This window comes from Mus musculus, chromosome 11 (genome assembly GCF_000001635.26).
Source record: "Mus musculus strain C57BL/6J chromosome 11, GRCm38.p6 C57BL/6J".
NCBI classification, from domain to species: Eukaryota; Metazoa; Chordata; class Mammalia; order Rodentia; family Muridae; genus Mus; species Mus musculus.
Genome location: NC_000077.6, coordinates 117,289,825 through 117,315,904, shown reverse-complemented (window position 1 = coordinate 117,315,904; position 26,080 = coordinate 117,289,825). Strand labels below are relative to the sequence as shown.

Genomic DNA, 26,080 nt, shown 5'->3' with positions numbered 1-26,080 from the left:
AGCTAGCCTGGGCTACATGAAAGCCCACCTCAAATAAAAAAAAAAAAAAGAATTAAAATTCCCGCTGAGTGGGATGGCGCATGCCTGCAACCCCATAGCATTTAGAAGGCTGAGACAGGAGAGTTGCCTTGAGTCTTAGGCCAGCCTGGTCCATAGAGTGTTGTCTCAATAATAATAATAATAACAACAACAATTATAATAATAAGATAAAAGCAGGGGCCTTCCAATGAGAAGACAGCACTTCCAGCAGCCCTGGCGTCCGTCCCGGCCTCGCCTGACAAATAGCAGCTGGCCAGAGCCGCTGGCAGGCCTGGGCTGGTTAGTCTTCCCCACCAACTCTCTGAGATGAGAATCACTCTTCAGAAACATCCTAGAGCCAAGAACTGGATGTAGGGCAGGCGCCACCGTGGTCCCTTTCCCAATTCCAACACGGCCACCGCTGGCTGCAAAGAGCCCTGGGGTTCAGCCAGGGTTTGTGTCAACATTCTCTGATTCATCTGCAGCCTGCTGGGGTTCCTCCACCCCAGCAGGCATGACAACCCCAGGAAAAATGCGGGCATGGCGGGAACCCCAAGCTGTAGGAGGGCAGGCTGTCCAAGGCCAGCTCTGTGGAGTCCTCTGGGTCAAGCCCTCCAGGGGCTCCTGAGAGTTCTGCTGGCTTCAGTGACTGAGGCTTGGGCAGAGGAGGGTGGGGTGGAGTGCCCTGCGCTAAGGGAGGGTGGCTTGTACCCTCACTGGGTCAGCTCCTGTCTCCAATGTCACTGTCTCTCCCTCTGGCTGGGATGAAGGTCGGCAGGGACTGAGGCCTGACTCCCAGCTAAGGAGGTGGGGAGGGACACACCCTTCTTAGAGACCGGTGTGCAGGACATTAACCCTACCAGAGCAACCCACGGTCTCTGTCCTCACGGGAGAAGAAGCATAACCACAGACCTGCCTCTACCACTGACCCCTGAGCATGGTGTCCGCCGACCAGCCAGGGTTGGGACTCTTAGGCCCCTTGTATAGGCTCCATACAGGGGACCAGAAGATTCCAGGAAGCGCCACTGTTTGTAGGTGGGCACAGAGAAACCCAGAGATCACAGCTTATTCTCTCACCGCAGGATCATCTCTGCAGTGGGACTGCATGCCCACAGCGCAGGCTACAGGTCACTATCCCTGACACAAGGCCACCATAGCTGTTCTTTGCCTGGCTTCCTTCCATATGCCTTTGCTGCAAGACTTCTGGTGAGTCAAAGGTCCGATTCGGATCCTATGGCTGCCGTGCACCTGCTGTGTGACCATGGGCCGGGGACTCAGCCAATCTGGGCCTCCTAAGTTTCTAAGAGTGTTAGAGGAGACGGTGCAGACAGCTGGGCTCAATGACTGGCAAATGGGGCAGGGGGGAACAGGTAAGGCTAGGTCTGCAGCAGCCGTTGGTAGGACTGCCGTGATCCTGATAAGGCATGCAGACCAGATCGGATCAGAGTGCTCGGGTAGAAATATGGGTAGGTCCAGGTCACCAGACAGTGTGCTGTGTGGCCCAACAGACTCCATAGTAGAACCAGGACGGTGTAACTACAGAACAGGCATTGCCCAGATCTGAACAGTACGGGATTGCCAAATGGGGCAACTTAGTTACCTCTCCACCATCTTCCCCTCACCCCAGGCAGACAGTGCCTACCCACAGCACAAGCCTGCCCCCTGGCCTCAGAATCCTTAATACATGAAGGCTTGAGCCAGGGACGGGAGCCAACCCTGTGGCAGAAATACACTTGACTCATGAGTCTTGCAGGCACACTAGGAGGGTGAGGTAGGCACCTCCTATAGCTACAGCAAACGCACTCCGAGAACGGTTGGATGGCAGGTGTGGAGAGCGGGTTTGCTTTGGTTTTTGTTGTTTTGTTTTTGAGGTAGGGTGCCTCTGCCTCTGTGTAGTCCAGGCTAACCTCAAACTCACGATTCTCGTGCCTCAGTTTCCCAAGTACAGGGATCGCAGGCACGCACAACCAACGTTTGCCTCCTCTGTGGCTTCCAGAACAACCTCACCCTCCACCCTCAGAGTGGGGGCAGTAGGCCCACCCTGGCCCTCTCTCCTCTTCCTTCCCCCATCCTCTGGGACCAGGTCAACCCCTGAAGCATTTCCCATGGTTATCACCCCTGTTCATGGTTTAGGGGCTGCCGCTTCTGCCAGGATGCCCTCTCTGACTGCTTCTTCAGGCGTTCACAGCATCTCCACCATATTCCCCTAGTAGTCCAAGGGCATTCACACAGCATGAATGATGACAAGCCATTAGTCCCCGCACCCACAGCCAGGGCCAGAGAGAGGGCTCAGGGGGTGAAGCTGCTCGCAGCCAAGTCTGACAATTAGCAGGAGGGTCTGAGCCCCATTAGCTACCTCAGCCTTCTGCAGGTGCGCTATGGCACGCACGCTAAATAAAGTGTAAAAATAAAGTTCAAAAGGACTGGGCTGCCAGGTCCTCAACACTGCTTGCGGACAGCCTCCCAGGGCAGGGACTCCAGCTGTGTTGGCTGAAGAGAGGAAGGGCCCTCTGAGGCCACGGCCCTGAAGCTGGCAGCAGAGTGAAGCAGCCAGGAAAAGGAAGGATCCATCTCTCTCCAGCAAGGAGCAGGCACCACAAACACCCAGCTGTGAAGACAAGCCTTTGTGGACCAGGAGACACGCCAGGCACAGAGCGCAGGGCTGGCCGCTCAGCAGATGTGAGACCACTACCCGCTGCCAGGGGGCGCCCTTCACACAAATCACCTGGAGAGGCTAGCTCTCCTGGGGTGGCCAGACTGCAGGGGGCATCGTGGGATGAGGTCAGTCACCCATGGGAGGGGCTGGAGAACAGACTCAGGATCTATCTGGCAAATAACTTTAGGCCTCACAGAAGTGCAGGCCGGAAGCTTCTTCCTGCCACTGGGACACTCCTCAGCCTGTGCTGGGATGGACTGGAAGATGCAGGAGATGCCCGTGTAGATAGGGAGGGCTGGGCCTGAGCGGTGGCACATACAAGTCTCTCTCAAGCTGGCTGGTGACTGGGTACAGTGATGCTGAGCCACGAAAGCCGTGAGTGGGTCACGGTGACAGGCCTGGAGTCCAGACTGCATCACACAGACTTCCGGAGCTGCTGGCTTGTTTCCCACGCAGCTGGTTTTCCTGGGAGGCCGGTCCTGTAGACTCAGTCCCTGGCCAGCATGACCTCCCACAGCTGGGCCCTTCCTCCTGTGCTTGGTCACATGGTGCAGGCCAGAGGGGCTCCAGGGGAGGAAAGGCCACCAGGAAGAGTTTGCTGAGGGACTGGGCTGGGGGGCCGGGGAAGAGCTCGCTTTGGCCCAGGCATGGACAGGCAGAGACGGACGTTCATGGGTGGCTATTCAGTATCACTGGTCACCCAGCCCTTTCTGACAGTGGGAATCTAGGCTGGCTCCTATCCTGACGGACAATTCCCACTTCCTCCTGGGCACTGAGCCGACCCTAACATCAGCCCTCCCTCAGCACCAGGGCTCCAGAAGGACCCAGATTTCCGCTGGCCCGAGCTTTAGCAAACCAGTGCCTGGAACAGCTCCGAAAAGCACTTTGTTTGACTTGTTTATTTAGAAACAAGAGTCTCACGTAGCCCAGGCTGACCTCAAACTCACTCTGGAGTCAAGCATCAGCCTGAGTTTCTGTCCTCCTGCTTACACTTCCCCAATGCTCAGACTACGGGCGGGCGGGGACCACCGCACTCAGTTTATACAGCGCTGGGGTCTGAGCCCAAGGGTCTTTTGCATGGGAGCAAGCATTCTACCAACCAAACCACACTCAGCCAGAAAACTCGCTGGTACAAAGTGGTTTCCAGCAACACCTCTCACCAGACTCTTCCCAGAGGCTTAGGAGGGAGGAAGACGCCAGCAACCCATTTTATAGACACATCAACTGAGTCATACAGAGACTTCCCAAAGCTAAGTGCTACAGAGTCAGCAGAAAACACAGCAGGCAGAGGATAGCTCTGATCCTGTATCAGGGTCGAAGACAGCCCTGGGAATATGGGGCGGGGCACAGAAGAAGGTTCTAAACAAAGCAGGAGGCACAGAGGAGTGAAGATCACCAGTGCAGTAATTGGCCTCACAGCACAGCAGCATCTGCGTGTCCAATTGGCGAATCCAAGTAAGGCCAACGGTCCCCTGTATCTCTGCCTCCTGCCAGCTCTCCCGAGGGACCACAGAAGTGAGGCTCTCACTTTATGGAGTATCCAGAGACCCCTCCTGTTGGGCCAAGGAGGCTAAGCAGAGGCCACCACCCCCTCATGCACTACGGAAACCACAGGTCTCTTCCTTCACCTGCCAGCTGAGGCTCGGAGGCAAACACTCTAAGCTGTGTGGCCTGGAGCCAGTGGTTCCCTCTCTCTGCGCCTCCTCTTCAACACTAACCCAGCACTTGGAACATGTAAGAACGAACACAGCAAGGATCCAGAATTAATGAACTATTAATGCGGCCGGGAGTTAAGAGGACAGCCTCCAGAGCTGTCCCTAAAATGGAAACAAATCTCTCGACTCCAAGCAGGGCAGAATGGAGCCAAGGGCAGCCTCCCGGGCCAGCTTCTCCTGGGCTGAGCCGGGCTCGGGCCCTCAGCCACCCTCCTGATGATGTCATGCTGGCACCTGCTTCTACAACACATGTTTGGACTTTCCAGCTTGTTTGCCCCTCCCCACCGACCTTCCCCCACTCTTTCTTACTCATTCTTTCCCTTCATTGCTGTTCAAAAAAAAATCTCAGAGGCCAAATGTGTCAGCTGGCTCCCTGGAAGAGTGTCTGTAGCCAGGATGAAGGGCTATGAGTGGCAGGAGAGTCTTGAGATGCAGAGACTGGGAGAACCTTGAGATGGGTTACCGGAAACAGCCAGGGTCCACCTGGATGCTCACACAGCCTCCCCGACACCGGTCCTCTATTTAGGGGCTATAATTCCTCTGTGTGCGTGAGTGAAGGCCAGAGAGTAATCTGACAGTCTGATGTGTCATTCCTCAGAGCACCATCAGGTAGTTTGTTTTTAAAGACAAAGATTGGCGTGGGGTTCACCACGTAGGCTGGGCTGGCCAGCCATTGAATCCCAAGGACCTGCTTGTGTCTGCCTCCCCGCCACCAGCATGCTTGACTTTCTACTTGGGTTCGAGGCATGATTCTTAGGTCCTCATGCTTGCTATTGAGGAATCCCACCATGTGTTCACCAGCCTAGCACAGAGGCTGCGTGCTGGTGCAAGACCGTCCTCCCGAGTGGTCCCCAGATGGGAGGCAGGAGAGGGACGAGTGGCCTGTTCCTGCTAACAGCTTGTTGGACATGTAGAATAACCTTTATTCTGGTTTTCCACCTGGCACTGGGCCAGAGGATAAGGGGAGGCTGGGAGGTAAGCAGGGCCAGGAGACAGGAGACCTCAGGGCACTTTCTCTGCAGACAGAGGCATCCCTGGAAACTGTTGGACAAGAGCTTTCCCCAGGAGACTGCATGCCAGCACAGAATCCAAAGCCACACAGAGGAAGCCAGGAGGGCAGATGACATCCTTATACTGTGGGCTGCAGGCAGGTGGCTGAAGTTCTCTGAGCCTTGACTCCCTGATCTGGAAGATGACTGGGGTCAGAGGTCAGTGCCCCTTTCCCAGGTCCAGCTTCATGGGCCTCACCATCCTACCCATCAGTGCCAGGCCCTATGTCAGGACAGACATTTTCTAAACTCTCCAGGCCTCTTTCTCTCACCGCAGCTTGGCCCACCTCAACCCCTCCACCCACAGCTCTGAGGGTTGCTCAGGGCCAGAACCTAGAAATGAAAAGACAAGGCCAGGAGTTCCCCTCCCAGTCCCCTGGGCCACATCGGCTGGCTGACCTCCCAGGAAGCAGGACACAGGCTACTGTCCTGGCTGCCCTGTCTGGCTCCAGGACAGGCAGGGGATGGCTAGGTTCAGTCTGCTTCTGCATCTAGGCTCCTGGGGTGGCCACAGTGAGCCCTGGGCTGAGTCGCAGGTGGCCCAGGATTGCTGGGTGCTGTTTAAGCCAATGCACACCCATCTTAGAGCTCACTCCCAGGAAGACTAAAAGAAAAGCCCAGGGGCTTCATAGGATGCTAGACCTGAGCAGCTGGGCTGTGAAAAGGAAGAGGCCAGTCCCTGTAGACCAGACACCCTGCATCCTGCACCCAGGCGTGGTTTCAGGCGATCCCGTGGAGGAGGCCAGGGTATACGATCTCTTCCACACTGCGATCCTCCACCCCCTCCCCGCCCCTCCCCGGTCTCAACACTCAGCTCATTCCAACCAGAAAGTAGCCTATCCCGTCTCTGTAAGCATGATGAACCCTGAGTAAGCTGGCGAGAGCCTTCCAAAGTCTACCCTGAACAGGGGGACCCTGTGTGCTGGCATGTGCCCATCCCCCACCCCACACATGTGGCAAAGCAATCCAACAGAGCACACATAGGACAGTGCAGGGTCGCTCTGCTCACCAGGCAGCCAGGATGCCATCCCACCCAGCCTAGCAGCTCCGGCTTCATTCCCATAGCCACAACCCATACAGCTGCTCAGACCTCGGCCTACTCGGACCCTGGGACAGCAAGGGTAAAATGTCCCATCTGCTCACTGGCCCACACTGCCTCCCATGCATCTCCCTAGGCCAGCTCAGCAGCCAGGCTCTCCCAGCAGTCACTGGGCACGCGCTGGAAGCCCTCTGGGGCTCAACTGACAGATCTGGAAAACAGTCCACGGGACAGGAGGAGGGGCTCACAGAGTTAGGACATTAATTACCAACGTTTTCCACCCACCTGAGATAAGGGCTTGGGGACCTGGGAAGATCTGGAAAGCCACTCAATTCCTAACGTCTGAGGGACAGGGAAGCCCCTGGGACAGACGGTGTTCCACGAACAAGAGAAAGGGGAAGCAGGCTAGGTCTCTCAGGCAGGCAGGCAGAAAGGGATGACTCTGACAGACGTGTATGTATGTCCTAGGAGACACTCCTCCAACAGCACACTGGGCTGAGAGCCTCCAGAATTCCAGGGCAGGTATTCACCCACCAGTAGAACCCAGGGCACCCAAGGCTCAAAGGCACAGGGCTGGGAGCTGCCCCGAGGTCTCTACTGAGAATGTGATGAACCAAGGCCGGCGGAGCAGAAAAATCTCAAGAGTACATTTAATGAGCCAGGCCTTGATCAGGGCGAGGCAAACTTCCTGCTCCCCAGGGACCTCAGGGTGGGTGTTCAACTTCCCGCACGGTGGCCTGGGCCATGTCCTCCCCACCCCCTTCCCTGAACAGAAGGTCCCTTAACAGGCTGGGTTGGTTGCCCTAGCCAATCAAACAGGGTTGTGGATTTCAAGGTGACCCTGACCCCATAGCCAGACCCTCCCTGGAGACAGTCTGGGTTCTTCAGTGCTATAGAACGAGGAAGGGCCCTGGCCCTCCTCCAAGGTTGCAGGGTCTCTGGGGAGGAGGACTCCCCACCATGGTAACCATGTGGTCTACCACACCAGTGCACATGGCCTGGGGGAAGATCCAGAGATGGGATTAAAGGACCGCTTTCCCCAACCAAGGCTGTGGCTCCTCCTCCATCTCCTCCCCAGCCTCGCCCTATACCGGAAAACTACTGTACCCCACAGGCAGGTTTGCCTCCCACAATTATACCCTCAAACTGAGGTTACCTGGGGCCGTGAGGAGCCCTGGGGGCTGGGTTTCCTGAAATCAGGGTGGTCGGTGATACAGTGGATTGTGTGGGGCCTTGCTCTGCTGCATCTCAACCCTCTGTAACCGGAGCCAGCTGTGACAAGGACCTGTTCCCCACCCCACCCCCAGTCACCAGATAAGCATTAGTCAGCGGAACTGCAGGGAGCCAGCCTGGAGAGGCCTGAAGACTGAGAGAACGGAGCCAGGAGCAGGGGCCAGCCTCAGCCATCATTTCCAGTATGGAAATACAGACACTTCCTCCTCTCAGGGCTGGAGGAAAGCCAGCAGGGGTCAGTCTGCTGCGGGTGGAAGCCTGTCACCCCTCAAGCTGGGTCCCTTCAGTGTGGGCCTGAAGACACAGCGGAGGAAGCTGGCGGGTATGGCTCAGTCGCTGAGGTGTTTGCCACGCCACTCACGTATGCAGTCATGGGAGAAAGGAGGACGGAGAGCCAGGGAGATCCCTGAGGTTGCTGGCCAAGCAACCTAGCCATGGTCAGTGAGAATACCCTGTCTGGAAACGTAAAGGAAGATGCTGACAAGGGTGCCCAGTGCATCTGCCACGTACACACACATACATAAATACTCACGCACACATACATAAACACTCATGCACACACATATATGCGATTGCACACACGTACACACATGCACACACATGTGCAGATGCACACACACATACCTAAATACTCACGCACACATACATAAACACTCATGCACACACATATATGCGATTGCACACACGTACACACATGCACACACATGTGCAGATGCACACACACATACACACATGCACACATACATAAACACACATACACACACATGTGCAGATGCACACACATGTACACACATGCACACACGCATAAACACGCACGTGCACACACGTACATACACATGTGCACACATACACACACAGAAAAACACATACACTCATACATACACAAACACACGCGCATGTGCACACACATGTCCACACAAACACACAAGGATTCCCCATCCTTGGTAGAAGAGGTGATTGTGTGGGTATGCAAAGAGGACCTGCCCTGAAGTCAGACACGGGAACATCTACCACAGTCGGGGCTCTGCTCTTGTGGACTCTCTTCCACTCCATCTCTTCCCTCTGCCCAGAACAGTAAGGGACAAATGAGAGGAAGTGGCCTAGGGACAGCAGCTACGAGTGGCCTTCTACTGGATTTAGGCTGTTCACGGCAGGGGTGACCCTACCCTGAGCCCTGAGAGGCAAACGAACAAGAAGCCACAGCAGTTACCACAGTTTGTCCTATCCCTTAGCTCAGATCAAAAGCGGCCTGTGCCCCAAGCCTTGGTCCAGCCCCGGAAGCAGGGCCACATGGGATTGAAGTGACTTCCTGAACAGGGGCCTTGGAAGGGCAGCCCCTTTGGCCATCTCATGGAGCCCCAGAGCAGAAGTGACTTCGGCAGAGCAGCTTTGATGGCTTTGGAGGCGTGTGAGCACAGAGTGGAAGCCAAGGGACTATCTTGGTCACAGGAGTAATAAAAACCTGCCAAGACCGAACAGAACAGATGTACGTATGACAGGAAGTGCTTGCCCTGGATCAGGGACCGCAGCCTTGAGTCAGGCAGGAAGTCAGGACTCACCTTGACAGTCCATCAGAAGCTCGCTCTCCTGCACATACTAAGAGATGTCTGTTCTGGGTTCCAGGCATTATCCTCTGTCAAAGTTGTCCCTCGCCCTGCCAGAGGTGATACCACCGAACACCTACTAAGTGCCTACCTACTGTGCATAGCTCAGCATCCCATCACAGTGCCTAGGCACTTCTCTGCACTTCCTTCCACTCAACCTCTCAACAACCTGACAAATGGGGAATCTGAGGCACGAGACATGGGAGTGCCCCAAGCCTTTGAGCCAGGAGCATCAGGGCCCAAATTCAAATGCAGGTTGCCTGGCTTTTTGGTTTGGTTTGGTTTTGAGACAGCTTTTCCTAGAGCCCAGGTTGGTCTTGATAATGTAGCTGAGGATGTCTTTGAATTCTTGATCCTCCTGCCTCCGTTTGTGAAGTGCCAGGACTACAGGCGTGTCAGGTTTTTGTGGTGCTAGGGACGGAACCCAGGCCTTCATGCACACTAGGCAAGCACTTTACTGAGCTACACAGCTCCTGCCTTCGATAGGGTTCTGAACCCCAACTCTACTGCAAGCCATCTCCCAATGCCCTGGGAAGGTAGAGACAGCAGGAAATCTGCAGGCGAGCAAAACAACAAAGAGAATGCCCAACTGGCCTGGGGCCCAAAGGCTGAATCAGTGGCTTATTGGTGCTCATGATTATAGTGCAAGAGAGTTAAAGGTTGGGGTCCCCCTTTCATCTCTGGATGAGGTGACTGGGGATTCAGACACTAAGGGCTTCTGAGACCCAAAAATCAGAGGGTTCCACAGCATGGAGTTAGGGGCTGTGGGGAGCCTGGGCACTGGATGGAGGTCAGGCAGCACCCTGGGGCTGTGCTTGCTGTACCCAGAGCTGTAGGGTACAGATGGCTGCTTTGGGACAAAGTGACTCATCCTCCTATACTCCAGCAATGCCACGCGACCACAGCCGATTCACAGGCTGCTGAGACTAAGCTCTGCTGACCTGTCCTCACCCCAGCTTCAAAGGCAAACTAGACTTCAAACCAGTCTCTCAGGCCCGGGCCAGGGTGCTGAAGTATGGTGGGGCCAGGGTCTGTGTCTAGATGAAAATTTAAAATTTGTTCACCATAGAAGTCTAGCAGTATAACTTCGGGTTTTGAAAATTCCAGGTGGGGCTGGTGAGATGGTTCAGTGGGTAAGAGCACCAACTGCTCTTCCAAAGGTACTGAGTTCAAATTCCAGCAACCACATGGTGGCTCACAACCACCCATAATGAGATCTGATACCCTCTTCTGGTGCGTTTGAAGACAGCTACAGTGAACTTATACTAATAAATAAATCTTTAAAAAAAATAAAAAAGAAAATACCAGGTTGTGAGGCTGGGAGACAGTTCAGTGTGTACAGCACTTGCTGAACAAGCAAGAAGGCTTGTCAGCAGCACACATTAAAAGCCAGGTATGGCATGGCAGCACTGGGGAGGCAGGGACAGGAGGATCCTGCTGCTCAATGGCCGGCCAGCCTAGCCAAACAGGTGAGTACCAGGTTTAGTGAGACACCCTGTCTCTAAGAACAAGGCAGAGAGTGACTGAGGGAGACACTCAGTGTCAACTTCTGGCCTACCCATTCTCTCTCTCTCTCTCTCTCTCACACACACACACACACACTCATGTATGGACACATATACATGCATACACACACGTATACACACGCATGCACATGCACACTCACACATATATATACATGTATATACATGTGTAGGCACACATATAGACACATGCATACACATGCACTCATGCACGCTCGTGTGCGCGGACACACACACACAATTATATTAACCAGCTGAGGATGTCACTCATCAGTAGAACACCTGTCTCACACATACAAAGCCCCGAGTTCCATGCCAGCACTGGGAGGGAAAAAGACATCCCACCCCCACTGCATTAAGACGCCATTCGTCTAGATTCCGTGTTCCACACACCCCGTGCGTTCTGCTCCAGTGCCTGCGCTCCATTTGCCTTGCACCAACTTCCAGATGTCCTTGGCACCCTCCAGCCTGCACATCTGGAGCCCACCCCAAGGCCTATGCTGACCCTGCATGCCTTGACACCAGGCACCCGCAGCTGAGCCGTCCCTCATTCTTCTTCTTTAACCCTGGGCCTCTCACCTCCTCTCAAGCAAGCATGACACCACCGGGGGCATCACATCCCTGGGGACACCGCTGCAGCCCTGGCACCTCACAGCTCTAGTGTGTGGGGCTCTCGGCCTCCATTCCTTCCTTTGTAAAACGTTATGAGCCCTTTTAACACTTCAATCTCATAGCTGTAGCATCTACAGATATGACCTCTGTTCTGACACAGGCTTCCCCAAACCATGTCCTCTGTTGCTGCCAAGGGAGCCTGACCTGTAGGCACCAAACCAGCCCCTGTGGCCTGATAAGGTCATCAGGTTTCTAATGTCTTTGAGATCTGCTTCAAGAATGTGGATCAGACATGATATGAGGGACAGAGACATGGTAAGTAGACTTGCAGAGGACCAGGGTCAGTCCCCAGCACCCACATGGAGGCTCACAACAACCTGTAACTGGAGCTTCAGAGGCTCTGACGCCCCCTTCTGGCCTCCTGTGACCTCCCGAGCACACAGGGTACACATATAAGCAGGCACATACACATGTACACAAATATAAAGAGAACTTGGTATGTGCCCCACGGAAAAGCATCGGTGGGGTCAGGCTGTCAGTGACTGTGATGTGAGCATTTTGAAGAATTAGAAACCAGTAAGTTGAAGTTCACTCCCAAACCTCATCAACACTCGGCTACAGTCTGGATTGTGACCACATGCTGGACACCTGTGAGGAAACTGTGGGTACAGCGGGCTGTCTGTAAAGGGGATATTGAGAACCCAGAACCTTCCTGACCGTCTCTGCTTCACTACAAGGTGAGCGCTGCCCTCTGCCTTGTGTTCCCACCATGAAGTGGTCTGCAGCAACAAGGGGTCAACCAGGCATGGACCCAGCCGAGACAAACCTTTCTCCCTTAAAAGCTGTTTATCCTGAGAATTTTGTAACAGCAAAAGAAAGTTAACCTAGCTTGCCTGGCTATATCTGTAGCCGAGTGTGGAATTGCACCTGTAATCCCAGAATTTGGGCAGAAGGATCAAGAGCTTGTAGTGACTCTGAGGCTAGCCTGGGCTACAAGAATGGAAATTGAGAGACACAAAAGGCCATAGCGGTGCCTCCATGAATAGGGAAGTCCTAGATGAAAAGTCCCAGTGACAGTGACAGAACAGAACGGCAGCTCCTTCTAGAGGGATAAACATTTTTTTAAACTGGCTGTGGAGGAGTGACAGGAAGCCATGTGTTGGAGCAAGTAGGTGGCCCGTGGGCTGCGGGGTCTTGGTCATCATGAAGTCTGGATTGTGATAGAAAAATCACTGAATTGTGCTATAATGTCGGCCCGAAGTGGAATCAGAAGGATCAGGAATTTAAAGTCATCTTCCAATAGATACCAAGTTCTAGGCCAGCCTGGGCTAAAGGGTCCTCTCAAAAAAAAGGAGAAAGGAAAGGACAAAGAAATTCACACAGCTGTGTACATTAAAGAGGTGAGGGGGCTGGGGAAGAGACTGGGTGGGGAAGGCGCTTTCCACTCAAGCATGAGGAGCAGAGTTTGGCTCCTCAGCTGCCTGTAATCTCCCAGGAGGTCTGGGTCAAGCTGCTTAGCTAGACCCAGTGAGCTCTAGGTGTTTGTGAGAGACCCCACCTCAATGTATACCCTGGAGAGAGATCAAGGCAGACACTGACATCAACTTTTACCAACACACACACACACACACACACACACACACACACACACACACAAACACACACACACACACAGTCGCACACGCACACACACACACACACAGTCCCACATGCACGCACACGCACACACACCTATGTTGTAAAATGTACTTCTTCAGCTACTTTCTGGAAGATTCCAGACTTTGTGATCCTGAGACCTGGCATCCTGCCTGGACCACTGCCCTCCCCCTACTCCAAGACAGTTCCTTTCCCATCATTCCTTCCTCCAAGGTTGCAACAACAGAGGGTGGGTAGGTGGCCTTGCTTCTCAAGGCCCAGAGTCTTCTGCACATGTCCCTCTCAGAACCCATGTCACAGATGTGGGCATTCCCCTCTGGGCTCCACATCTGGGCATGCATACATGGCATACAAACACGTTTTAAAATTACTGTTGCTCTTACTACATGCATGAGTCGGGGGTGCACACCACAGGACTCATATGGACGTCCAGAGGACGACTTTGTAGAGCCAGTTCTTTGCATCCATTTTTTTTCATGGTTTCCAGGAGTCTAAGAGATCACCTTTCCCCACTGAGCCATCTCACAGACACATACACACATACATGTACATCTATGTATGTACTGAGAGTAGGTCTTCCTACAGAGCCTGGGCTGGCCCGGAATTACCCTCAGTTGCATGACTCTCCAGTCTCTGTCTCCCAAATGCTTGAATTACATTACATGCATTCAGTACACACCCAACTAAACAATAATTGATTTCTTTCGGTGCTTGGGATAAAAAGCAGTTGTGCCTTCTAGGCCAGCATCCGCCCACCCCACCCCCCACCCCACCACATCCTCAGCCCTAAAGAGTAAGTTTTGAAGAGTCCCTCCAAACTCACAGCCCCATGGAAAATAACTTTAAGTGTTTTCTTTTTTTTTCTTTCAATGCTGGTCGCCCACAAAAGTATCAGGCCCAGATGGTTTCACTAGTGAGCAACTTGAAAGTTTTAACAAAGACAGGATTGTGTTGCTGTGAGAGTGATCCAGAAGGGAGAGGAAGAAAGAAACATATCCAGGGTGTTTTTGCTAAGCCAGCACCACGCTGTCACCAAAAAAAGCAAAAATAGCTCGGCACACGCCCCACACTGCAGAGCCAGCTCACTGTGCATCCGTGCAAAAAATAAAAAAAATAAAAAATAAAAATAAAACAAAACAAAACCAACAACCCAAAACTCTAGATCCCACCACGATGCTCAAACCGAAATAAATTCCAGCAGATTAACGACACTGGTACATAAAAATAAAACCACAGAAACATTAGAAGAAAATGTGGATGAAATGCTTGTCTGTAATTCTGGAATGCAGCAGGATGTGAGACCCAAACGCTCAAAGGAAAAATCAGAAGCCAGACAAACACAAGCCTTCAGGTTCTCTGCTTGGAAGAACACACTACAGCTCTGGGGGCGGGGGCTTAAACCTCATACCACACATCACCGTCACCATCACCATCCTCTTCCTCTTCTCCTCCTCCTCCTCCTCCTCCTCTTCCTCCTTCTCTCTCTCTCTCTCTCTCTCTCTCTCTCTCTCTCTCTCTCTCTCTCTCTCTCTCTCTCTCCAAGGGAGGGTCTTACTTGGTAGCCCTGGCCAGCTTAAGTATTCACTCTATTGCCCAGGTTGGTCTCTAACTACTGGCAATCTCCCTGCTTGAACCTCTCAAGGTCTGACCACCACCAATCAGCTCAAAAACCTCTTAGAAAAGGAACCATAGGGCTGGAGAGGTGGCTCAGAGGTTAAGAACCCGGCTGCCCTTGCTGAGGAGCCAGGTTCAGTTCCCTGCACCCACACGGCAGCTCACAATGATCTGGAACGCTGGTTCCAGGGAAAACAGTGCCCCCTGCTGGTCTGCACAAGTACAGCAAGCATGCTCATGGTGCACAGATCTGCATACAGGAAAATACACATAAGGTACAAAATAAAAGAATAATTAATTTTAAAATTACTATTTTTTTAATCAGTAAGAAAAGGGTTGACAGTCCGGCTAAGAGAGGACTATGGGCTTTGGGCTGTAACAAACATACAGAACATACACACAAAACACACAGGTAACACACACCTTCCATTCTGGCAGAGATGGAGGTGGGGGCACGAGGATCTCTGTAAGTTTGAGGCCCGCCTGGTCTACACCGTGAAAACATGTAACTAAGATCGATTTAGTTTTGGGGTGAAATGTCCCCCAGAGACCCAGGAGCTTGTAACTATCTGCTCCCCACGGTGATACTGTTAGGGAGTGCTGAGGGGAAGGGACCCAAAACCCCAGGCACAGGTCTCCAAAGAGACTGGAGGACTTCACTGGGTCCCAGCTTCCTGGCGCATTACATCAGCAGACTTTCTGGCTATGGCTATGCACACCCAGCATGTGGTCCAGCTCCTAGCCATGAGGCCACTGGATGTGGAAACCTCCTGAGATGCCAGCAAAATTTCCCCTTGATAAGTCAGCTGTCTCATGTAGGAATATGAATCTGCTCAATACAAAGCTGTAGAAATAAATTCAAACCCATTGGGCAGCGCCCATCCCCTCACTATGAGGGGAGAGCACATGCTTTTCCATTCACCATCCCTCAAAATGCTTTAATGATGTACCGAAGGCTGGAGAGATGGCTCGGGAGTCAAGAGCAAGCCTTGCTCTCCCAGAGGATCTGAGCTATGTTCCCAGCACCCATGCCAGGTGGCTCACAACTGCCTGTAAGTCCAGCTCCAGGGGTTCAGAGACCTCTAGCAAGGGCGCCTGCACTCGCTTGCACACGCCCTACAAAGACGCATGCATACACACAGAATTTTAAATAATAAAAATAAAAATGTAAGTGCTGTAACTGCTTGAGGTTAATGTGGGTGGAACTGGTTAAACTTTAAACCCACACTTCCTCTGATGCAGAAACTTGCCCTTCCAAGTTGCACATGGCAGTCACCTGCACGAGCGAGAGAGCACACACACACACACACACACACACACACACACACACACACACACATGCCCAAACACAGTGTAAGATGGTCCATACAGCTTCTCATGACAGGGTCTTCACATTAGCTCAGGTTAGCCTTAAACTCAGGTCTCCTGAGTCCCCAACCTGCTGAGTTTCAGGATGACAGGTGAGCACGTCTAGGCCCCATTCCAGGTTCTTTTCACATCTTAAAATACTGGATGAGGGGCTGGAGAAATGGCTCAGTGGTTAAGAGCACTGGCTGCTCCAGAGGTCCTGAGTTCAAATCCCAGCAACCACAAGGTGGCTCACAACCATCTGTAATGGGATCTGACACTCTCTTTTGATGTCTGAAGACAGTTAAATATACATATACATATATACATAAAATAAAGAGCTCACAAATAACCCCAGCTCCAGAATCCAGCTTTGGCCTCTGAGGAAACTTGCACAAACATGTCTATACCCCCCACACCCACACACACAGACACACACACACACAGACACAGACACAGACACACACACACACACACACACACACACAACCATAAGTAAATAAAATTTAGCTAGGTGTGGTGACACATGCATTTAATTCCAGCGCTCAAGAGGCAAAGAAGAGATTTCTGGGAGTTTGAGGCTAGCCTGGTCTACAGATTTGAGTTCTAGTTCAGCCAGGTCTACATAGTGAAACCGCCTCAAAAAATAATAAAATAAAAATGTAAAAATTAGCGGGGCAGTGGTGGAGCATGCATTTAATCCCAGCACTTGGGAGGCAGAGGCAGGCAGATTTCTGAGTTCGAGGCCAGCCAGGGCTACACAGAGAAACCCTGTCTTGAAAAAAACAAAAAACAAAAAACAAAAGGAAAGATGTAAAAATTAAAAACTTGGGTGAGGTGTGTACACCTCTGAGACTAGCAGAGGATGGGAGCAGTACTATCTTCTACTACATAATGAGCTCGGCGGCCTCTAATGCTGGGGTTAGAACTGTGAGCCTGGCACACATGAGGCACTGGGTTCAAATCCCACCACTGCCAAGAACCTGCTGACCCTTTGATGCTGGACACAAATGCATGTGGCGTTCTCAGCAGAAACAACAGAAAGTTACCTCCGCTTCCTCTGCATGCTCGAGAAGCCTCTAAAACAGAGGGTTTTCCCTTTTATTTTTCTCTTGGCCATGTTAAGGATCCAACCCAAGGCTTCAAATGCAATCTAGTGCTCCGCCACTGAGCCAACAGCCCTGTCCACTACACACAGACTTTTTGCCCAAATCTGCACACACAAAATTCCAAACGTCGTCAACACGTCCAGCCGTCATGGTATACCCCCTGAGAACAGCAGGGGAGGGAGGCAGCCTCCTTTGTAGGTTTCTTGGGATCCTTAGGATATATAATCTAGCAGTGAGCAAAAAAGACTTTTTGGAATACATGGCAGAAAGGTGAATGGGAGAAGGCAGGTGCCCAGGAGCAAGTCAGCATCTATGCAGGTCCACCAGCCGGTGGGAGCCAGGCACACTGACACCCTTGCACCAGGAGACCTGAGACTTCTAGCGTTTCCTCTTGTCTGCATGCAAGGTACAGCTCCCGAAAATAAGGGTGGGGCTCAGTTTTCGTGTATGCACATAACACAAACTCCTGGGTACCAGCTCCCACCCCACTCTTTGTCCCAATGGGGATGACACCCACTCTGAACACAAGAAAAATGGGCCAGAGGGGTAAGTCACCAGGCACAGGGCAGAGCAGAAATAGGATCCCAGACCCCCAAAAGTGAGCAGAGCCTACCCGTGGGCCTGGCACTGCCTCCGCTACCATAGGAGCCTTTGTGAGCTATCAGGAGGAAGATGTAAGCCCAGGGCCACTCTAGGATCCAGGCAATGCCAGGGAAGTGCAGGATGGTTTTCTACCAGGAGGCAGTAGGTAGAATTCTGCATAGGCAAGGTATGGGTCATGACTATAGGCCCCCTTTCTGTCTCTGGGAATCAGACAGAGAGTAGGGACCCCACCCAAGGACTTCCCTAGAGAGCTGTTGGTCTTAGGGAAAAGTGAGGTGGTCAGAAGCAGGGGTAGGGTCAAAGGGCACCAGATCCTTTTGGCACCCCAACTACTCCCAAGCTGGTTATTAGTTTAGGAGGTTTTGTTTTGTTTTTAGGATCTTTAATTTTTTAATTTTCATTTACGTGTCATGTCTGGGTGGAGGCCAGAGACACTGGGCTCCTCTAGTGCTGGCAGTACACATGGTTGAAACCTGACACCTGACACCTGATGTGGGTGCTGGAAACCAAACCCAAGTCCTCTGCCAGAGCAGAACATGCTCTTAGATAAGCCATCACTCTAGCCCAGAGAGAGAAAAAGAGAGGGGGGAGAGGGAGAGCGCTTGTGAAGAAGAGGGCACCATATCCCCTGGAACCCTGGCTATCTTGGAACTGACTCTGTAGACCAGGCTGGTCTCAAACTCACAGAGACCCACCTGCCTCTGCCTCCTGAGTGCTGGGATTAAAGGCATGGCCACATGCTCGTGTAACAGGCACTCTTAACCACTGAGCTATCTCCCCAAACCTCCTGTTTCCACTGGTTTTATTGCTGAGATGGGCTCACATGTGCCAGATCTTGCTTCCACCATCCAGGCACTCTCAGGCTCATTTTTATTCTCTCCTGTGCCCAGTGTTTGCAGAGAAGTGGAAGGAAGCCAGGTTTCAGATCCCAATGCCCCTGCTCTGTTGACCACAGGAGGGTAAAGGACTCCCTGTAACGAGGGAGGGACCGACTCTGTCCGCTGCTAGGCCTAGAGGAAGCAGTGTGTGTGGAGCCCTGGATATGCCTTCCTTTGCAGGCTCTGGGGACAGGGCCAGCATGTGCCATGTGGCATTCTCCCTGGCCACCAGAGAAATCCAGAGGCTGGTCAGAGGCTGCCCACATCCCGGGTGTCAGCTGGGAACATCAGTGCGATGCTTCCGGGATGAATGTGCCCTCTGTCCAGCCACACAGAGAAAGCATGGCTATCTGCCCTGGGCCACCCTCAACAGCCATACCACCATTCAGACTCTGGATGCCAGCAGTTGTCCAGGGCTTAGAGGCTGAGGCATAGCTCCTCCTTGGGCAACTGCTCCATGTAGGTGGGGGTGGGAGGGTCACACAGTGCCTGTGCTGGGCCAGGCTCAATCCAGAGCACCGCTGGGTGGTCAGAGGCTCAGCCACAGAATTGGAGGGGTGGAACAGGACCCGCCCCCCCACCCCACCCCCACCCCCGGCAGGCGTGCCCAGCTGTCTTCCTCTCTATTTAAGGTATTCCACAGCTGCTGGATCATGATCCGTGGAGAGGCCTGGCTCCCCCTCCTCGCTGCGCCCTCAGTTCTGCAGACAGCTGGGCGGCAGACAGCTGGGTAGGCAGCCAGGGAGGAATTGTGTGTGGACCCCAGAGCCAGGGTCTCTCTGCCCCCATCTTGAAGGAGATCCCTCTGCTCTGCTCACTCTGCCTACCGCCCTCCAGTGTTCTACCTTAGGTAGGAAGAGTCTCGGAGAGCTGAGGCCCATCCTTAGGAGGAAGACATCCAGTCCCAGGACAGGGTGGCCACTGTGGCAAGGAGCAGAGAAGGCCATGTGGGCACGGTGGCCTGGTAGGAATGTCCTTCCTGCAGACGTGGCCAGATCCCTCCAGAAGAAACACAGGAGGCTCCTCAGGCTCCCATGAGACTCTTGAGGTATAAACAGGCTTTCACTGTAAGTCTTAACCCACCCTGAGGAAAGCCACAGCCCATGGACAGTCAGGGGGGGTCCCCACAGCCTGTAGGTGCCCTGCAAAGACAAAGGCTGTCTGTGGAGCCCTCTGCAGAGCCTGGGTTATCTCCCTGCCAGTTCTCATGGCGATCACCCACTTTCCAACTGAACACCTCATCTTGTAGGATATGCCAAGCCCACCCCAGGTACATTCTTCCTCAATCGGAGCCCAAACCTTCCTATCCAGGAGTTCCCCTCTTCTGTGACACCACTGGGGTCTCAGGGAACCTACGCTCGCTCTGATTAACCCCCTCCATGCCACAATGGACTTGAAATCCCACCGTCTGCATGGGGCCTCTCCCCTATCTGTCCCTAGGTCCGATGTAGACACATCACCCAGGGACACATGGGAGGTGGTCAGCCACCAGTCCCAGTCAAGCAACCAGGGACCTTCCTGTATCGGGGGGCCGCTTCAGAAACTGGGCAGGCTGAGGAGTGGAGGTGCTCAGAACGGTGGGCTCACGGGTGCAGCCTGGACACACCCAGGAACTCAGCAGGCCTCATGAGCACCAGAGAAGGCAAGGTACCACAGCGGGGGGGTGGGGGGGGGTGGGGGGGGGAGCGGAGTGGCAAGCAAGTGCAGCACCCTCCTTATAAGGCAGTCTGGGGAGCCACCAAGTGTGGCTGGGTGCCAGAAGGGAGGCTAGAGGGGCTGAGCCAGCAGGCTGTCCACGTATCCCAGCATCACCAAGGGCTCCATGACAACGGGAACCCAACATACACAGCAGAGCTTCAATCCCAGAGGCCAGAGAGCCTCTGCTGCCTTTCCCCGTCAGCTATCTAGGTCCCCTTACTCCTCCCTGAAGCTCCCCAGTGCACTCTGGGGACGACTCACCCCCTCTGCTCTGCCCCCAGCACTGAAGGGACAAACAAGGATGTGGCGCAGACCTTTGGGAAGAAGCTACAAGAAGCATTAACTTGGCCCCTTGGGGGAGGCTTTGGGGTCCCTGCATGTGCCTGCAGCGGCCACCAAAATACCTCCAAGTCACCGCCTGCCAGGTGCCACCATTGATTTTTATGATCCGAGTCACTGATTTATCTTAGGGGTCTCTAAAAACATAGACAGCTGCTGGAGCTGTGGCCCCTGCCCAAGGACCCCAGCCTCCAGTTGGGTGCTGACAGAATTCTGCAGAGTGTATGGCAGAATATTGAAGGTGATGAGAGCTTATGGTTAAAATTTAGCCTTTTTCTCGTAATGTTCACATTTTCTGCATTCTGAAGCATAGAAAACTACTTATTGTCCTCTGGAAATCTGTTTCTGCACTGGGAAAAGGAGACCGGCAGCGGGAAAATGGTCACACGCAAATAATTCCCAACCCAGGAGACAAAGCAAAGATGGCCCAGAGGTACAGGAAGGGAGAGTGTGTCCACCTATGGGGAAGGATGGGTAGGGATTTGACTGGAGTGTAGGAGTTCAACAAAGCAAAAGCAGGGTCAGGAGGTCGGAGTTGAGGACTTGCAAGGAAGGTGTGGAAACCCAGAGAAGAGCTGAGGGGGAGCCAGGGAGCAGGATCGACCCTGCTATAGGGTGTTCAGTCAGGAGCAGCTCAGCAGGGACACCAGAGACCCCACGGGTGGGGGCCAGAGGAGGAGGGAATGGGCTGTCACCTCGAAGAAGAGGTTGTGGGTCGGGGGAAGATGAGACAGGCCCCAGGGACACACGTAAATTTTCCAGTCGCCTCCATGGGGAAGGCTTTGCTTGCCTTGTTTCTTCCTGCCCTGCCCTGCCCTCCAGTATCTTGGGGGCTCTAGACTACCATGAAGGGTCTTCCTTGTGTTCAGCCACTGGTAAACACAGCCATGTAAGCACAAGGACCTGGTTCATTCCCAGCACCCACAAGTGTCATAAGCATTGGAGAGGTAGAGGCAGAAAGACGCAGGGAGATTGCTGGCCCAGCCAGCCAAACAGGCCAGCCCAGATCCCATCGAGAGACCCCGTCCCCACACAGTGCAGGCTGGAGAGATGGCACAGAAGTTGAGAGCAAGCACTTGTTCAGTGCCAGCACACACGTGGTGGTTCACAACCATCCACAACTCTAAATCCAGGGGACTGGACACCCTCTTCTGACCTCCCCAGGCACCAGGCATGCACATGGTACACACGCTTACATGAAGGTAAATCAATCATACACAAGAAATAAAACAAATATATCTAAGATTGGGGAAAAAAGTAGCAAACTGGGGGCTGTAGAAAGGGCTCAGCAGTTAGAACACTGAATATTTCTCTAGACAGCCCAAGTTCAATTCCCAGGAGCCACATGGCAGCTTACAATTGTCTGTAACTGCAGCTCCAGGGGTCTACCGCACCAGGCATGCACATGGTGCACATGTATATGTATGCAGGCAAAACACACACACATAAATAAAAAAAAACCTCCAAAGAAAAAGAAAGCAAGGGCTGGAGAGATGGCTCAGCGGTTAAGAGCACTGACTGCTCTTCCAGAGGTCCTGAGTTCAATTCCCAGCAACCATGTGGTAGCTCACAACCATCTGTAATGGGATCGGATGCCCTCTTCTGGTGTGTCCGAAGAGAGCAATGGTATAAATAAATCTTAAAAAAGAAAGAAAGAAAGAAAGAGAGAAAGAGAGAAAGAGAGAAAGAGAGAAAGAGAGAAAGGAAGAAAGAAAGAAAGAAAGAAAGAAAGAAAGAAAGAAAGAAAGAAAGAAAGAAAGAAAGAAAGAAAGAAAGAAAGAGAAAAGAAAGCAAGATGGATGCCTCCTGAGGAATGACACCAAAGTTGACCTCTGACCTCCAGACAGACAGACAGACACACCACACACACACATACTACACACACATACACGTACCACACACATACACATACCACAGACACACATACCACACACACCACATACATAAATACACAGATACACACAAACACACAACACACACATATACACACAAGACACAAACACATATGCACATGTATACATACACACACACATATATACATACACATACATACACACACAGACACACATGCATACACATACATACACACAAACACACAACACACACATATACACACAAGACACAAACACATATGCACATGTATACATATACATACACATGTATACATACACATACATACACACATGCACACACACACATACACACAACACACACATATACACACAAGACACAAACACATATGCACATGTATACATACACATATACACACACATACACACACACACACACAGAGGACCTTTCTTTACCCTGGCCTACTGAATTCCTGCCCTCCCTAACAGGTTTCCACAGAGCTTTTTCACTCTCACCCACTGTCCTCCCACAAGCTAGCAAGGACAGAGGCTATGAACTGGTCCCCATGGCCCAACCACGTGTGCGGCGTCTGAGCTGCACCCTCACTGGAAGACATGCAGCATCCTTCAGCAGACGTTCCCACCCGGCCCCAGAACCAGGACCACCTTCTTTGTATCCAGCACCAGCTGCAATCAACAGCTGGGCGGGCGGCGGGTGCAGCCACCTATCTCTCCAACCACATCCTGCCTGACTCAGCAGTGTGAACATCTCTCAGGAGGGAGGTGGAGCTGGTGCCTTTGGAGGTCCCAGATCAATCAGGCTCTGTGGCGGGAACACAGGGCACTGGGCCCTCTGCTCAACAGTGCGCAGGGCCTTTGTTCCTTCCACCTGAGGTCTGGATGCTCCGTCTGGGCAACCTCAACCGGGTCAAGTTTAGGACTCAGGGAGAGAAGCACAGACGCAGGCCCAGAAGGACCCGTCAAGGGTTCACGAATCCCCAAGTACTTACTGAGGTCTGACACCTGACATTCTCAAAGGGCTGAGCCCCAGCCTTGTCCCAAGTCCACCAACCATTAGAGAATCAAGGAACGGGGTGTGGTTGGGGGCTTAAAAAGCTACGTGCATCCCCATGACGCAAGCATTGTTTACCAGAACCAAATGCTAGAAGCCAGTCAGATGTACATCAGTGGACGAACTGATTCTCCCCTGAACCAGGGACAGCTCAGTGGTGCAGCACTTGCCTGACAAGCGCAAGCCCACTACAAGGGAGAAAGTGTTCCACTGCGCCTATAACACATTCAGTTTGTTCAAGGAACCGGGTTCTGACACAGGGTCCAGTATGGATGGATACTGAGGCCGCTGTGAAGGCCTTGAGAAGCAAGCCAGAGAGAACGGAGTATCGCAGCCTCACCAGGAAGAAGCACGGGGCTGTCAGACCCGAGGAAGGAGGCATAGGGAGTTGCTTTATGGGGAACAGAGCTTCTGTGTGGGGTGTAGGGAGATCTGGAAATTGCTGGAGGTGGTACTTGTGGCACCACTTGGATGTGCTTAGCAGCGCTGAGCTGCATCCATTAACGGCACCGCCGCCGCCGCAGCCACCAATGCATCTTGCGTGCATTTCGCTACAATTAATGATAGTAATTAAAGGAGTGGGAGCAGATCGTCACCCTCTGCTTCCGGATTTCGGGCACGCCGCTGCCATCCGGCTTTCTACACCATGATGACTCTGTCCCCTGAAGCCGAGAGCCGACACAAACCCTTCCCTTCCTTTAAGCAGGTCCTCGGGCGGTTTTGCTTCAGCAATGAGAAGTTAGTCATCTAGGGAGGAAGGCCAGACTAGAGAGACAGCAGGACGGGGGAACTCCCGTGCAAACCTCCTCAGAAGGACTCACGGTCCTCCTGCGGCATCCTCAACTCTGGGCTTCCACCTGGCACTCAGGCTGTGGTTCCCAGAAGGCCCCCTAGAGACCTAGTGATCACCAGAACATGGCTTATTCCAAGCACTACGTGAGCATACATGGCTTTAGCGCCAACTCCTCTCCAGATGCTCAGGCCTCAGGTCCCAGGATCACATGACAGACAGAGGCCTGGCAGTGGCCACCAAAGGAGCTTGGTACCTACAGGTGCTTCCCAACTGCAGGCTCTGAGCCTTGGAACACAGCTCTGCACATCCAGGTCTTTTTCCATTTCTATGGAAGTGTGTAGTGTGTGTCTTACACACACACACACACATACACACACAGAGACACAGGTTCTTCTAGGAACCTCACAGCAAGGTCCCATCTCAAGTACGCAGCCTGAAGACCCAGTGCTGGTCTACTCACCTTCCTGGTTCCGATATGGGACCTCAGCCACGGAAGGCCTGGGCTCCAGCCTGCTCTGCAGTTGAGACATCGGGGCCTCGGAGTTCTCCAGGGTCTGGGACGGGAGCGGACAGTTGGGTGCCTCAGCTGGCTTGGGCACCTGGATCTCTACCCTCTTGGGGGCTGCATCTGTGGCAGGCACGGCAGAGCCCTCGGGAATCTTGGAGGCAGGGGTCTCCACCCTGCGGAGCACTGACTCCTGAGGCTTGACAATGGTGATCTCCGTCCTCCGAGGGACAGGCTCTGGGGTCTTGTGGCCCAGGACTTCAGCCCTCTTAAGGCCGAACCGTGAGGGCCCGGCAGCGGAGGCCGTGCTCTCCACCTGCTTGGAGGAGATGTCGATGGAGATCTCTGTGCGTCGAGACATGGGCTCAGGCGCCTTGGCTCCCGCCAGCTCCACCCTCCGCAGGGAAGGCTTGGGGGAGCGCTGGCTCAGGGAGTCTACAAGGCGGGCAGCGGGCTCTGAGTTCTTCACCCCCAGGTCCTGGAATTTCTGGCTGGAGCTGGCCACCGTGGCGCGGAGCAGAGGGGTCTGGACCCTCCGGGGTGGCGTGGAGTTGGGCGGCTCAATCTCCTCGACTTCAAACGATCTCTTTAAGGCTGGAAGAGAGAGAGGAGAAAGTCTATGGTATGCACACTGGCAGAGGGGCCCTGGCATTCTCTGTTAAAGAAGGGCAAAGGTGCCAGGTCAAGAGAAGTGGAGAATCCCAGCTACTTGGGAGGCTGTGGAAAGATCTCAAGTTCAAGGCCTGCTTGTGCTGCACACCAAGTTCAAAGCCAGCTCAAGGATCTCTGTGAGAACCTTTCCCGGAAAGAGCGAAGGATCGAGAGACCTCAGTGGTGCAGTATTTGCCTACAAGGCACAAAACACTGGGATCAAAACCCAACACAGTCAAAAAGGAAAGAAGGACGGACAGAGAAAGGTGTGCGGGGTAGGATGTCACGGGGCTCACGAGGAAGCCACCTCCCTTTTCTGCCTGCATGCAGTCTGAGAGAGACAAGTCCACCCTAAGGTCTCCCACTGAGCACCTGACACTTGGAATGCTGGCCTGAGAGGATGGTAGCCTCTCCCTTATTCTGCTGTGGCCACAGCCCAAACCATACAGCCACTCCCTCTAGAGACTTGGGATTCCCCCGTGGCTTTCTTCTCCTTCTTCCTCTCCTCCCCTGACA

General features: G+C 53.1%; 1 protein-coding gene across 4 annotated transcripts in view; it reads right to left on the bottom strand.

Annotated features, from left to right (window-relative positions):
• The window catches only part of Septin9 (septin 9), a 162,665-nt gene that overhangs the window by 46,421 nt on the left and 90,164 nt on the right, over positions 1-26,080 (bottom strand). For 3 of the 4 annotated variants that reach the window (NM_001113486.1, XM_006533744.2, NM_001113487.1), the window contains one exon: positions 24,869-25,507. In NM_001113486.1, coding sequence (NP_001106958.1) covers positions 24,869-25,507 — 639 coding nt within the window. Of the gene's footprint in view, positions 1-7,633; positions 7,760-24,868; positions 25,508-26,080 lie in introns of those variants that run through there. The other variant, XM_006533746.4, reaches the window with a different exon arrangement.